Raw genomic sequence first — 15,837 nt, 5'->3', positions numbered from 1 at the left:
TTAAAAAATGTTCAATAATTTTGAAATCTCCACGTTTTTACACTTTCTTTTGTGTTATAATATTTATTTTATTACAAATTTGGAGAAATGTCACATTTAAACACTAGACCTTGCATAAAATGTTACTAATACTCTTATTCATTATTTCAAAACTTTTTATTTTTCTATCCTTTACAAAACTACCAACGTAATATATTTTCAGTTCTAAAATATATTGTTTTGTACGTATCCTAAGTGAATTGAGACAAGGAAAAGCAACTTATCGACTGAGTTGAGTTTTTTCTCTGATGTGATTTCAAATTGGTGTATTTGTTGCACATTTGAACTGCCATTGCACGTTTCAGTTGTTATTTATAACTTTAATAGTGTGCTATCACATCGTTTGTATACGCCTTCACGAAAATTTTTTTTATTTCGTTATTTAAAAAAAATTACTCATAATGACAGTAAGATATGCAAATCATTTTGACATACACTTCGTCATTAATATTTCCTAGTAGACAAATTTTATACAAAAGACATTTAAATCTGCGTTGCATTTGATTTTTTATTTTGGTTATGTGATCATTAATTGCAATCTTGGCTGACATTAACTTTCAACATAAGCCAATTGCCGAATTTCAAGCAAGTTAAAAATTTAAAAAGTTTAAATTATACAAAATAATGGTAATTTTTTTTAAAAGCAGTTCGGAGCACGAATTTGTGATGCAAATATTTGATTTAAAAACCACTTAAAAGAACGGAACCGAATCGAATAATTTCTACTTTTGCAATTTTAAAATCTGACAAGTCTTATCATGACATTTGAAAACCAAACAGTTCACTTCGTATTTTGTTTATATATATCAATGGAAAAAATGTAACAATAAAAATGGTTTATAGCCTATTTGTATATTCTTACTATGAGAGTGAGTAAGCACTAGCACTTTAAAACCACGCCAGATTATAGGAAAAAAAGAACGTGTATGCATTTTATTTTAAAAAATTCATGATTTATTTCAATTAAAATCGCCTTTTATCTGCATTGTAAATTATAAAAATACAAACAATTATAACGTCGGTAAGGTTTGTCGAAATTTCAAAATTGCAAAATTAAAATTATATAATTATACTATTTAACGGTTTAACAAACGATGCCTGGCAACCATTTTTATATATGGACAAATTAATTTAATCTGAAAATTGTTGTACGTAACTCATTATTTAATTCCTGCATGTATGTGTAAGTGATTTATTAATTCTATAAATAATACATAAGTTTGTATTATGTATTATTTGTATAAATCATTTTGAGTTATTTGAAATAGAAATTAAATTATTAAATGCAGAACTATCCCACTTAAGTAAACATTACATAATCGGTCCGTATTTATACATATATATTTCAGTGAATGAGTTTCGCTTTATAAGGGAATAATTTGTACTTTTCCCCCTTCTGTTTTATTTGATTTTACGAATTCATATGCTAATTCGCTTCATCTGTTATAGTATGTTTATGTTTTTCGCACTAATGTTTTATGTATTTGCTTTGACTTTCTTATTATAATACCAAGAAGCACGTATCTATTGTGCCGAGTAATGCGTTTATATGTGTTAATCTATACTTTCCCTCCCAAACTCGCCTGCTCAGTAGTTATATTGACTATGATTTCTATATCTATGGTAAGAACTCACTTCCTGGGCCTTTGATATAGCTGCAGCCTGGGCAGCCGCTGCACTTGACGTACTTGAATTTGTTGGAATTGTTGTAGATGATCCGCTGCTGACAACTGTATTATGATTGATATTGCGTGCACTAATTGATGTAATCCGTTGGTTATGATTATTGCTCCCAACACAGTTGTAGGATTTCTGATATTTTGGTTTGCGCGCACGTAACTCTTCTAAACTTAAATCCTCTGGTGGATGCATGATTTTCGATGTAATGCTACCAGAATTTCCAACAGCAAGTACAGGTGGTGCTTTAGAGGTCTCATGTGGTGCAGCACTACTTCCTGTTGCACTTTGATTGTTGGTTGTTGGTGGTGCACTTATTGTGGCATTACTGAAAAATGTAACATACAAGTAACACCTAACTGCTAATGAAATACGTCGTTTAAATATTACCTGTACGCAGGAAACGTTGGCTTTTGTGGAACTATGGGGGCATGTACCGCTGCTGCAGAAGTTGTTGCAGCCATTGTTGCAGCCATAGTTGCAGGGAATAGAGGTCGCGGTGGCATCATGTGAGGTGGCATCATTGGTATACCACCCGGACCTAAAAATGGAGGCATTGGTGCCATTGGCGGCATATTGGACATCAATCCCATTGGCGCGTATTGACCAATCATCGGTTGCATCATGCTTGGTGGCATCATCATGGGAGGAGGAGCCGTTAAAGGTACTTTAAATAAAGACACGGTTTAGACATATTTGGTAAAATACAATGTACAATATTGCTATCAAAATGTCACATACTTTCAACTTTTTTCTTTGCAGCTGGTTCGTCATCATCAGAATCTGATTTACCGCCATTTTTTTGCCGTTCATGCTCTCGGACATCCTCTGTTGGAATTCCATCCATACCAAATATCTCTATTTCAATATTAGATCGGTTCGGCAAAGAGTTCGGCACCTTATCTACAGTTTCTTTATGAACCTGCATGCAGTGAATTGATAATCCTGGCCCTGTGTATAACTTCTTATGACATATGTGACACTTGAAGTGTTTAGCCTTTTGATGTTGAACCAAAATTTTCTCATCATCGAACTCACGATTGCAATACCTGTTTGTTTACAAAAAATGTTAAGTATCCGCAACTTAAATTATTAAAAATATCTAACACCAAATTTGGCAAAAAAAACGTGGTATACAAAGGAGCAACCCTCCTTAACAACTCTGTTGACGCAATTACATAAAACAGTGTAGATACATTTGTCACAAAGTACAAATTTATCTTTTCTTTAAAAAGGATACCAGCACCATGGTTTAGAAGCCTTCTTTTTCTTGCGACCCATCTTATAATATAGCAAACTGACTCTTAAAAAATTATAATTATACTTTTAGGATATACACTAAAATCTAATACACTCAAGTGCACAATTTTCACGTCCAAATCACTTATAACAAAATGGCCTACTGAAATATTTTTATTCCTTTTGTTTTGACGTTCTCATTGTCAGGGTTGCATTAAAGAATTTTATCGCATTAATAAAAACAATAACATATTTTTTCATTAGTAGAGTGATAATACGTAATTATCAGTTTTTAAGTAAATTATGAAAATAGGACACATATTTTATGTAACACTATTATAAAATACTTTGTTACATGTAACATGTATCGGGCATCTCGACAGGCAAAAATTTATTGTATACTAACTGTATTGCCGTGCCTATTGCCTGCGGAGACTCCATATTCCTTATTGCTTTCAATATATGGAATACTAATTAGTATGCCATATATTACGGGGCATCTCGACAGGCGAACATTTATGGCATACTAACTGCAAATCTATTGCTATTGCCATTGCCGAATCTGTATGTGGGCATTTGTTATCATAACATAATCATTTGCGAAAAGGCGTCGGGAAGGTATGGTCGCGCTGATGTGGCGCATGTTTTGAGCTCTTGAAAAATTTATTTTATCATAAGCGAAATGGCGTCAGGTAGGTAGGTTCGAGCTGATGTACCGCATGTTATGAGCTCTTGAACTGGTTAAAGTTTCATATGGATGAAAATAATTTATATAGAAAATAAGAAAAGGGGAAATATGCTTTTTTCTACAACTGTATTTCTTGTAAAACAAAAAAGACTTTATATTTTCGGACTATGATAATTACATCATAAATTTTATATACCAATTAAAATAATAAATTTGATATGAAATTATGATTTACGCTTGTATAAGTTTATTAAATTTAAGACTTCGCTTATTCCCAACCCAATTTGCATAATTTTTCTGTAAATTAACAATATTAAACTAAATATTAATTTTTTGAAAAAATATTATTTTGAAAATGTACTTTATTTTTATAATATAACACAACCGTCTTAATACTCGCTCTACTAAATTTAATATCACCGAAATGAAAATGCCGTCGGCATATGTGTGAATGGGATATGTTGCCTCTTCGAAATTGTCATAGAAATGAAAACTGCGCCGTCAAACTGCTAAAGTGACAGCTTATTCCTTCCATAGGCAATAGGGAGTCTCCACAGGCAATAGGCACGGCAATACAGTAAGTATAACATAAATTTTATCCTGTTGAGATCCCGCGTTAAAAGCAATAAGCTGATACTTCCGCAGTTTGACAGCGCAGTTTTAGCACATATGCCGACGGCATTTTCATTTCGGTAATATTAATTTTAGTAGAGCGAGTATTAAGACGGTTGTGTTATATTATAAAAATAAAGTATGTTTTCGAAATAACATTTTTCCAAAAAATTAATATTTAGTTTAATATTGTTAATTTAGAGAAAAATTATGCAAAATGGGTTGGGAATCAGCGAAGTCTTAAATTTAATAAACTTATTCAAGCGTAAATCAAAATTTCATATCAAATTTATTATTTTAATTGGTATATAAAATGTATGCTATAATTATCATAGTCCGAAAATATAAAGTCTTTTTTTTTACAAGAAATACAGTTGTAGAAAAAAGCATATTTCTCCTTTTTTTATTTTCCATATAAATTATTTTCATCCATATGAAACTTTAACCAGTTCAAGGGCTCATAACATTGTTAAGTATAGACACATAAATTGCGTCAAGCGACAGTCAGCGTCTGTCAACAATTAAAATATTCACGTTTTTAAAGGGAACAGTTATATCGATCATAGCACTACTTCCCGGCAGCAGTCGTGAAGTTGTCGCTAAACTAAAACCATTTCTAATATTGCCGACGACAATGGGCCATAATTATATGAAATGTACAATTATTTAAAGCTTTAAGAGCTCACAATCGCTGAACCAGCAGTTTACGTAAGAGAATAGGCCCATGTTATGTAAATGCTTATTAATCTTGCAGTGGCCGGTATAAAATGCGACCAGTAGTCTGAGTTTGTCCCTAGGGAGGTTGATTGCAAATTTAAACCTGCTGTGGTTGTACCCCCCCATTAGCAACTTGGCATATCACATGTCATGCATTTGTTGCCAATACTTTTCTCTGCCTACTCCTTCTTCCTTGCGGAACAACTCCTTTATGGTATGGGGACCCACTCCAATCAAGGGTTCGGGTCCCTCTATGTTGGTGGAAGCTGCGGAGAGGGCGAGCTCATCAGCCAGTTAATCACCGGCTATATCTCTGTGACCGGCACCCAGATGAGGTGCACCTGGTTACGTTCTGCTAGCCATTTTCTGCACTTCTGTACCAGTAGCGATTTGATCTCGTAGGAGGAGATCGCTCTTAGTGTTGCTTGACTATCGCTAAGTATGGTTATCCGTTCATTGCGATGCGATATCCTTGTCAAGGGTAACCTTGAACTTCTTGAAATGCAGTTCCTCGGGAAATGGATGGAGTCATGTGTAGAAACGATTCTTTTTCATACGACTCAAGCAGCTCACGACTTACGGTCTTTGACAAAGTACCCTATGGGTAGCCTAAGAACATCCGTTCGAAGGCGAGCTAAAGTGAGAAGGCGAAACATCCCCATAGGGTTGTGCGCGGGTTTGGGACCCGCCACGTAAAAAGCTCACCCCAATTAAAAACTACCAACAGCCTCGGATGAGAAACTTCCCTTTTGATGACGACCATGGCAAACGAAATAAGGACAATGATATTAGGGCATGCACCTGGAATGTCCGGTCCCTTAATTGGGAATGTGCCGCTGCCCAGCTGGTTGATGTCCTCGGGAAAATAGGCTGACATCACCGCCGTCCAAGAAATGCGATGGATGGGACAAGGACAGAGACGAGTACTACGGGTACTACAGTGGCCATATAAAGGAGCGCAAGTTTGGTGTGGGATTCGTGGTGGGAGAGAAACTCCGTCACCGAGTACTATCATTCACTCCGGTGAATAAACCTCTAGCCACAATCCGCATCAAAGCGAGGTTCTTCAACATATCGCTGATTTGCGCCCACGCCCCGATGGAAGAGAAGGACGACGATGTGACCAAAGATGTCTTTTATGAGTGCTTGGAGCGCACTTATGAGAGCTGCCCCCGCCACGATGTCAAAATCGTGCTCGGCGACTTTAACGCCAAGGCGGGAAAAGAGGGTATCTTTGGCACTACGGTCGGTAAATTCAGCCTCCACGACGAAACATCCACAAATGGGTTGAGGCTGATCGACTTCGCCGGGGCCCGAAATATGGTTATCTGTAGTACTAGATTCCAGCATAAAAAGATTCATCAAGCTACCTGGCTGTCTCCGGATCGAAAAACTACCAACCAGATCGATCATGTTGTGATAGACGGAAGACACGTCTCCAGTGTTTTAGATGTGCGTGCGCTCCGAGGTCCTAACATCGACTCGGACCACTATTTTGTTGCAGCTAAGATTCGCACCCGCCTCTGTGCAGCAAAAAACGCACGCCACCAAACATAAGGAAGGTTCGACGTCGAGAAGCTGCAATCACAACAGACAGCAGAACGATTTTCTACTCGGCTTGCACTCCTGCTCTCTGAGAGCACTCGTCAACAACTCGGTATAAGGGAACTGTGGGACGGCATTTTAAACTCCTTACGTATAGCTGCAGCTGAAACCATTGGTTTTCGGAAAGTGCAAAAGAACAGCTGGTACGACGAGGAGTGCCGTGTCGCAGCGGAGAGAAAACAGGCTGCCTACCTCGCAACGTTACGATCGACCACTACACGTGCGGGATGCCATAGATACCGAGAGTTGAAGAGGGAAGCGAGACGCATTTGTAGACAGAAGAAGAAAGAGTTCGAAATGCGTGAGTATGAAGAACTTGATAAGCTGGCCGACAGGGGTAATGCTCGAAAATTCTACGAAAATTTGCGGCGGCTTACAGAAGGTTTCAAGACCGGAGCATACTTTTGTAGAACCCCCAAAAGTGATCTAGTCACTGATGCCCAGAGCATACTTAAATTATGGAGGGAACACTTCTCCAGCCTGCTGAATGGCAGTGAACGCACAACACCAGGAGAAGGAGAACCCGATTCCCCAATCGATGACGATGGAGCAGACGTTCCACTACCCGACCATGAAGAAGTTCGAATAGCAATTGCCCGCCTGAAGAACAACAAAGCGGCAGAGACCGACGGATTGCCGGCCGAGCTATTCAAACACGGCGGCGAAGAACTGATAAGGAGCATGCATCAGCTTCTTTGTAAAATATGGTCGGACGAAAGCATGCCCAACGATTGGAATTTAATTGTGCTATGCCCAATCCATAAGAAAGGTGACCCCACAATCTGCGCCAACTACCGTGGGATAAGCCTCCTCAACATCGCATATAAGGTTCTATCGAGCGTATTGTAAGAAAGATTAAAGCCCACCGTCCACAAACTGATTGGACCTTATCAGTGTGGCTTCAGACCTGGAAAATCAACAACCGACCAGATATTCACCATGCGCCAAATCTTGGAAAAGACCCGTGAACGAAGAATCGGCACACACCACCTCTTCGTCGATTTCAAAGCTGCTTTCGACAGCACGAAAAGGAACTGCTCTGATGTCTGAATTTGGTATCCCCGCAAAACTGATACGGCTGTGTAAACTGACGTTGAGCAACACCAAAAGCTCCGTCAGAATCGGGAAGGACCTCTCTGAGTCGTTCGATACCAAACGAGGTTTCAGACAAGGCGATATTGATATCATCGGCCTTAACACCCGCGCCGTTAGTTCTGCTTTCTCCAGACTGGACAAGGAGGCAAAACAAATGGGTCTGGCAGTGAACGAGGGCAAGACGAAATATTTCCTGTCATCAAACAAACAGTCGTCGCACTCGCGACTTGGCACTCACGTCACTGTTGACAGTCATAATTTTGAAGTCGTAGATAATTTTGTCTATCTTGGAACCAGCGTAAACACCACCAACAATGTCAGCCTAGAAATCCAACGCAGGATAGCTCTTGCCAACAGGTGCTACTTCGGACTGAGTAGGCAATTGAGAAGCAAAGTCCTCTCTCGACAAACAAAAACCAAACTCTATAAGTCACTCATAATTCTTGTCCTGCTATACGGTGCAGAGGCTTGGACGATGTCAATAACTGATGAGTCGACGTTGCGAGTTTTCGAGAGAAAAGTTCTGCAAAAGATTAATGGTCCTTTGCGCGTTGGCCACGGCGAATATCGCATTCGATGGAACGATGAGCTGTACGAGATATATGACGACATTGACATAGTTCAGCGAATTAAAAGACAGCAGCTACGCTGACTAGGTCATGTTGTTCGAATGGACGGAAACACTCCAACTCTGAAAGTGTTCGACGCTGTACCCGCCGGGGGAAGCAGAGGAAGAGGCAGACCTCCACTCCGTTGGAAGGACCAGTTGGAGAAGGACCTGGCTACGCTTGGAATATCCAATTGGCGCCACGTATCGAAAATAAGAAACGACTGGCGCGCTGTTGTTAACTCGGCTATAATCGCGTAAGCGGTGTCTACGCCAATAAAGAAGAAGAAGTCCCTCGGGAAAAAGGAAAGGAAAAAGATTACATCAGCTTTAGCTTTTGAGTCCCAGGCCACCGCTCCGTACGTGATTATCGGTCGCACAATCATGGTGAACAACCACCTAACAATCCTTGGCTTGCAGCCCCAGGACTTTCCCGCCAACCGATTGCACACCATTAGTGATTTTGTCGCCTTGACCAAGGTCAGGTCAACACACTGCTTCCACCGCAAAGTGGAATCCAGCGTGAGACCAAGATATTTGACCACTCTGGTCATCTCCATCTCTCTGCCTCCAAGTGTAAGGTTCCTGAGACAGGGTAGGGACCTACGTCTCGTGAACGGGACGGTGATCGTCTTGGAGATGTTCAACTCAACCCCACATTGTCGGTTATCATTGCTAAAAGGTCGTCCACAACAAGACTCCATAGCAGGAGTGGATAGCACGCCCCCCTGTGGGTAGCCCCTTGTTATGCTAAGATGGATCCTTGTGTCTCCTACTGTGGTTTCAGCAATTCTGGTGCGCACCGGTGCTGCGCTAGCAGTGCCCTGGCTACACTCCTGTTAGACATGTTGTCAAAATCACCTTCGATGTCAAGGAAGGCGCAAAGCATCACTTCCCCTCTCTCCAGCGAACTCTCTTTCTCAGAGGTTAACTGATACATATCAGTATTGGTCTCTGGGGGGGCTGTTGATGCCTCTCCTGGGAAATATGCTGATGCCAGGACGAAGACTGTACCTTCAAAGTTCCTGACTTCCACCGCTATCAGATCCTGCGTCAGCAACTCTGAAATGCAAAAGAAGTACAATATTGTTCCTGACTATTACACAAGTTCTAGATCTCTCGCCAGAGAGATCCCAGTTTACTTGAGGCCTCTAACCTTCCCTCTGTAGACCCAAGGCTCTTGGATCAGGATGTCCAGTTTGTTCGAAGTGAACCTGCTCGCTATGACGGCCGAGGCTGCCGCCGCATGGTGCCTTCCACGTTGATGGCCACAAAGTATTGGTTCGATGAGGAAGCAATCTTTATCCCTGCCGTCATCCGCAATGCCATCCATAGGGTCTCCTAGCCCCTTGAGGAGTTCCTGCGTGTAGAGTAGCTCCCCTCCTTGAGCGCAAGTCTCCCCGTCGGAGACTTCCGAAGCCGCAACAGTCGCAACCTGTTCCGCCTTATTGTCGCTGGGTTGAGTAGCATTCACCTGCATCTTATCCGCTTCCATGCTCCCGGTGGCCGTTATAGGCTTGTATGGCCTCTGGGCCACCGTGCTAAACCTATAGTATAGGCGGAAGCTGCTGCTCGAACATAATTGCACATATTTAGTCTCCATCCCTTTTTCTCGACCTTGCAACGCGCCAGGCCGAGATACTGAGGCCCAAGTTCTGATTCTTGACCAGACCTAGAGCAAACTCATATGGCTTGTCTTCGCATCGAAGGAGGAACATAGTCATGCTGTGCTTGATCGGTATGTCCTTCGTCCTTCTTGCGCAGAGGACGAGACCCTTCCAGCCTTCCAACTTAGGAGCGAACTCCTGTAGCCTGTTGGCGGACGTCTCGTCCTTGCAGTCCACCTGCAACATGCCTCCTGTAAAATCCACTCCAAGGAAGGACGCTGCGTATTCACTACCTCCGAATACCTCTTCCATGAGGAGGTCCTGGAGCACGGTAAGCTCCTCCGATTCCAACGTCTTCGCCGGGTAGTTTAGAGGCAGTACAGCCATGCGGACGCCTTTTACAGCATCCACATATCTGCGCCGTCTATCCTCCACCCGGGGGGAAACCGGTGCGAAGGGTTGCTGCCCTTCAGCCTCTTTTAGATGCCGAAAATGCATTGCAGTTGAGCCTCTGCACCACGACAAGGTGCCTACCATTCGCAGAGGAATTAAAAATTCGCTTTGATGAGAAAATTAAAATTTCATTTAAGGGAATAGTTTTGGTACGACAGCAACGAAGATGTGTACATAAGCTGCTTGATATGTCGCCGCCGTCTTCAATATTTGCGGATAAAAAAATTTCGTCGTGGTACAGTGGTGTCGTGCCGCCGTCTATGTGTTCAGAGCTTTAATATTTAGCAATTGATGTCTAAATATACATATTTTATGTGACCCATTACTAGCAATGAACTATCGTTTTGATGGTTTGACAGAGATGTTTCCATGTCCACACAAATTTTGAAGAGACAACCTCAACATACATAGTTTCGGTGCCATGATACCAGCAAAAATAAAACGTTTTTTTTGTTGCGTCGTCAGTTCTCATCATCGTGACCATTGAGATATAAGTTTTCACTTCAACTGGAACTTATCCTAATATTCATTTTTCAACCAATTCGTTTTTGGTCGCATTAATAGCTCTCCACAACCACAGATTTTATTGTAAACTCGGAAATTAATTTTGCTGTTAGTTCTTGAAATTACAACAGCCAAGATAAAAATTGATTATTTGACTTGAGTATGTATGTATCTTCTTTGACTAATAACAAGGTACATTAACCAACATTTATGAATTCATAAATACTGATGTTTTATTATTTGAGGAACTTCCCAAACTTACTCACTCACTACCACTTTATTGACAAAAGTATGCATATGTAATTTATGTTTAAAATGGTTTTAAGTGATCCATAAATTACATATGTAAAGCATAAAACAAATGCAAAATATAAATATATGCACTAGATGATGGACTAGAGAGCCGACGAGACGGTGCCCAGATAAATCCCGAAGCGATGGCTTATATTCGAATGTAGCCCGGCGGCTGACGATGTCCCGAGACATCGCTGAAGAATTAACGCAATCGGAATATGCCGACACGGCGCAGTGTAGAAGCGAAAGTATATAAAACGAAAGTGTTTGCTATCCTTTTTGTTGAGTGGTTTGATTGACGTAGAAGTGTGGTTGAGTTGTGTTGAGTGGTGATGTATTAGAATGGTGACATCAGATATGGTGCATTGAGCACTGTTTTATTAGTGTGTGCCAGTTTTTCCGCGTAGAGTGGTTGGATGCTTGGCCCCTTAGGGTTGGTACGCAGCTCTCAAGTAAAAAAATACATTATTTCTCAAGTAATTTTGACAGCTGGTTACGCATTGTGAATGATCCGCATTAGAAGAGCAAGAGAGAATAAACAAAGAAAACAAACTTTGTGCGTAATATGTATGTGTGTATGTGTATGGTAACATAAATATTTTCATTAAGATTTAAGAAACGTTGTTGATGATTGGTAGGTTTTATACAACATTTCAAAATGGAATATACTTCATAATAATGATTTCAACTAATTTAGGATGAATTTGAAGATTACTTCCATTTTCCTTCAAGAAACAATTTTGATTTGATGTTTCTTCGCGAAACCAGGTTTGCCATATTCACATTTTACTGAAAAAAGTATCAAAAATTAGTACTAGATTTCTTGAGAGCTGCGTACTAGCACAAGTAAATTTATCGCAGGAAAGTTTCTTGACCGTTTCTTAAGCGTTTTTTTATATGAAGTTTTTACGTTTCTTGAGAGCTGCGTACTAAGCTTTAGGCGAATATTTTGCCTAGTATGTATTATGTATTAGCTGATACGTGTAATTCAGCTTACTGTTGGTGGAGTAACCGAGGGCGCAGAGTTTTAGCTGTAAGAAGCGATTTTGGTTTTTACTATAAATTTGTATTTTGTGTAAGCAGTGGTGCTTGAGGTAGTATTTTCCTTTTACCTGTTTTGACGACTTATTATTATAGTAAAAAAAAAACTGTTTACTTCTATTTATTTTATTAGCGGTTATTTACAATTTCTTATTTTATCGTTTTGGTATACCGGTTATTTATTATTAGCCTTTTCTGTATTATCGGAAATTGTTTGCATTTTATTTATTCTCAACTTATGAAGGATAGTAACTCCACGCCTGGCTCAGATATGGGTGCTCCTTAGCCCTGGAGTTAGGACTGTGATAATGGAGGGATCTTGCGAGAGAGTGGCCCTGAATGGAGAACGGCTACGATTCGTAGAGTAGATAATTTTTATAACTAATTTGAAGCTTTATGCAGGTGATTCCCATAACCCACCCATATGAGGCGCGCTTGGATAGATGCTTTTAATATTGGAACTATCAGAAATAACTCTGACCTTATGTTTTATACTAATTTTTGGAGTGTTGGAAAATGGTGCGTAGGGTGGTAGTCGTGCGATATACCGGCCATTATTTAATCGAGTAGTTGTGGCTTTAGAGAAGTGCTCACAATTCTGATCTTTTATAGTTTTGTTTGTTATTGGAAGTTTCCTTAACTTTTACAATTTCCTTAATTGTGAATTAAGGTATTTGTCCTCAACTTGTGGTGGTATGGTGGTAGCTGCTTCTGTAACTAGTCCATTTTGTGTTTCGCTGTGCAGCGTTTGAACAATTATACCCGTGTTTCTTTTTGTGTAAGCGCCTCGCCTCTTTGGAGTGAGATGGGATATCTGCTGTAATGAAGCATGCCATTGTGTATTTTGTGACAATATAACCAATTAAATTTGATTCTGCAATTTTTAAGATAATCAGTTTGTACAAAGTCTTTTAGATCTGACAAAGTTGTTCCTTTCGTTAATGTTTAATTTTTTAAACTCCGCTGCATAGTTCTCATAACGTATGTTTTCTTTGTTTTTTTTGGGTCTATTGAAGTTTATATTGAGGTCGTGTTGATTTTTTTTGTTCTGACTATTTTTTCTTCTACTCTTTCCGCAATTTTATATTGGGTAGTCAGAAAAGCATTCATTTGTCACCACGTTGGAGCGATTGCTCCCACAAAAGTAACGAATTTTCGGTACATATGTTTACCAGAATAGGGTCCCAACTGTCTGTGGGAATATTTAGTGTCGATAGAATCGACAAACAATTTAAAACAGTAAATTCTAGTTCGATGAATTCTACACTTGTTTCTTTCTTAATTTATGGCAAGTTTATTAGAGTAGTTACTTGTTTATCGACCAGTACACTTTCGTTTTCGTATCTAACTTTTAGAGCTTCCCAAGCCAAATTAAAATTGTCGTCAATAAGAGCAAACTGTTTTACTATGACGCCTGTTGACCTTTTGTTTTGTGTCGGAGGTAATACAATTTTTGTGCTTTTGATAAATGTGGATGGTTGATGTAAACGGCTGTAAACATGTCCCGGAAGGACGGCCATTCTTCATACCCTTGATGTGTTTCTGTGTCACATGTGGGCACCTCGAGGTGGATGCCTGAATTTGACTTCTGATTATCTATTTGTGGCAGCTCACTCTCGGATGTGGAGTAGTAGGTGCAATTGTTTTTATTAGCTTTAATTGATCGGTGATTATAGCTTTTGTTTCTTCATATTGGTCTAAGCAGTTTTCGTACATTGCGTAAGCCGATTGCTTAAAATTTTGTGGTAAGTCTGAATCATCAGATTCTATTATGGCGCCATGAGCCGCTTGGAGGCGAGTCCTAAAATTTTTAAGGTTTTGGCTTTTTATTTCTAGTAACGATTCCGAGTTTTCGTGAATCGTTGAAGAGGCAAATCTAGTGCAGTATCTCGTTAAGCTGGCACTTTCTGAAATAAATTTAGCAATCTGTTTTGGGCGTGTAGCTCCTGCAGGTGTATTTTGATTAGTCCTTTTATTAGCGATTTTTGCAAAATAATATTATTTATTTATATTTTAGTTCGAAAATATATTTCAATTGGTAATTACTCTTAAAAAACGCGTTTTTAATGTATTAAAATATTTGATGTCCGAATGATTTGTAATTAGGTAAATCCTTATACTTGGGCTTATATGTGCTTATATTTTGTGCAATTGAGAGCTCGTTGAAGAGATCAATGTGCTATTTACATACATAAGTTTGCACAAATTTTTTTTGCGTGTTTATGATTACGGGTCATCTCGAAAAGATAAAATTTACGTTATACTAAATGTATTGCCGTGCCTATTGCCTGTGGAGACTCCATATTGCTTATGGAAAGCAATATATGGAATACTAATTAGTATGCCATATATTGGAAGCAATAAGCTGTCACTTCAGCACTTTGACAGCGCAGTTTTCATTTCTATGAATACATATACCGACTGCATTTTCATTTCCGTGATATTAAATTTAGTAATACGAATATTAAGACGATTGTGTTATATTATAAAAACAAAGTACATTTTCAAAATAACATTATTCCAAAAAATTAATATTTAGTTTAATATTGTTAATTTACAGAAAAATTATCCAAAATGGGTTGGGAATGAGCGAAGTCTTACATTTAATAAATTTATACAAGCATAAATCAAAATATCATTGGTCATTTTAAATTTATTATTTTAATTGGTATATAAAACTTATGCCACAACTATTATACACTAGTCCAAATATTTGAATTCTTATTTTTCCCAGAAATGCATTTGTAAAAATAAGGATCTTTCACCTTTTTTCAATTTCCACATAAAAGATTTAAACAGTTCAAGAGCTCAAAACATTCGCTACATCAGCTCGAACATACCTACCCTACGCCTTTACGCAAATGATTATGTTATGATAACAAATGCCCACATACAGATTTGGCAATGGCAATAGCAATAGATTTGACAGTTAGTGTGACATAAATTTTATTATGTCGAGATGCGCCGTTAGAGAGGTCAATTCGCTTTTTGTACGCAATTCTGCTTGTTTTTGTTTGCCAAGAAACAAGAGGTATTGCCGGATAATTGCAAATGGGGACTTAGAATATTTGAATATAGTTTTTGTTTAAGCGCGATTTGATTTTTGTTTTTAATAAAAAAGATAAAATTAAGGAAATTTTATTTCTCTTTACCGCCATATTGTAAGTGAATTTTAAAGCGGCCTTTTTTAATTTTAAGAGTACGTAATTTTTTTTGTACCAGTACTCAGTGTAGGGTATAATGTCTCCGGTTGATTTTTTGCCATCTATATATACATACATACATACATACATATGTTCGCACTGCGAACAGAGACGAATACTTAGATGTGTCAGCAAAAGTGGACGCGTTTTTTGTGCGGTCCAGTGTTTTCATATATTTCTCCAAGTGTTTACAGTAATTTAAACTAAATTGTGGTGTTCCCAACTGTTTTTGTAGTGTGGTATGTGAATAATTGTTGACCCAATTTATTGGGGAATACAAACCAGTGTATTAAATGTTTCAAGTTGCACTCACATCCGCGCGAGGGTTTAAACAGAAAAAACAGTGTATTTATGAAAAGCACAATATATTTACAATTATTATTTATTTAACAATTAGTTCTGTGCGCTATTATATAAAATTATGTTGGAATCGAATTACTCTCCAATGGCTTGCTG

The 15,837-nt window shown here is 38.8% G+C and overlaps 1 protein-coding gene across 3 annotated transcripts in view; it reads right to left on the bottom strand.

Annotated features, from left to right (window-relative positions):
• LOC120769132 (BUB3-interacting and GLEBS motif-containing protein ZNF207) overlaps window positions 1-3,297 on the bottom strand; it is a 30,639-nt gene extending 27,342 nt beyond the window's left edge. Inside the window, exons 1-4 of one of the 3 annotated variants that reach the window (XM_040095999.1) lie at window positions 2,957-3,297; window positions 2,458-2,765; window positions 2,107-2,383; window positions 1,675-2,044 (exon numbers count right to left, since the gene is read on the bottom strand). In XM_040095999.1, the coding sequence (XP_039951933.1) occupies window positions 1,675-2,044; window positions 2,107-2,383; window positions 2,458-2,765; window positions 2,957-2,997 (996 nt within the window). In that variant the 5' untranslated portion in view covers window positions 2,998-3,297. The remainder of the gene's footprint in view (window positions 1-1,674; window positions 2,045-2,106; window positions 2,384-2,457; window positions 2,766-2,956) is intronic. The other 2 variants (XM_040096000.1, XM_040096001.1) reach the window with 2 other exon arrangements.
• Between the last annotated feature and the right edge of the window lie 12,540 nt (window positions 3,298-15,837).

The sequence above is a fragment of the Bactrocera tryoni genome, chromosome 2 (assembly GCF_016617805.1).
Source record: "Bactrocera tryoni isolate S06 chromosome 2, CSIRO_BtryS06_freeze2, whole genome shotgun sequence".
In the NCBI taxonomy this organism is placed as follows: Eukaryota; Metazoa; Arthropoda; class Insecta; order Diptera; family Tephritidae; genus Bactrocera; species Bactrocera tryoni.
The sequence above is the reverse complement of the archived record's forward strand: the minus strand, read 5'-3'. Positions and strand labels throughout refer to the sequence as shown.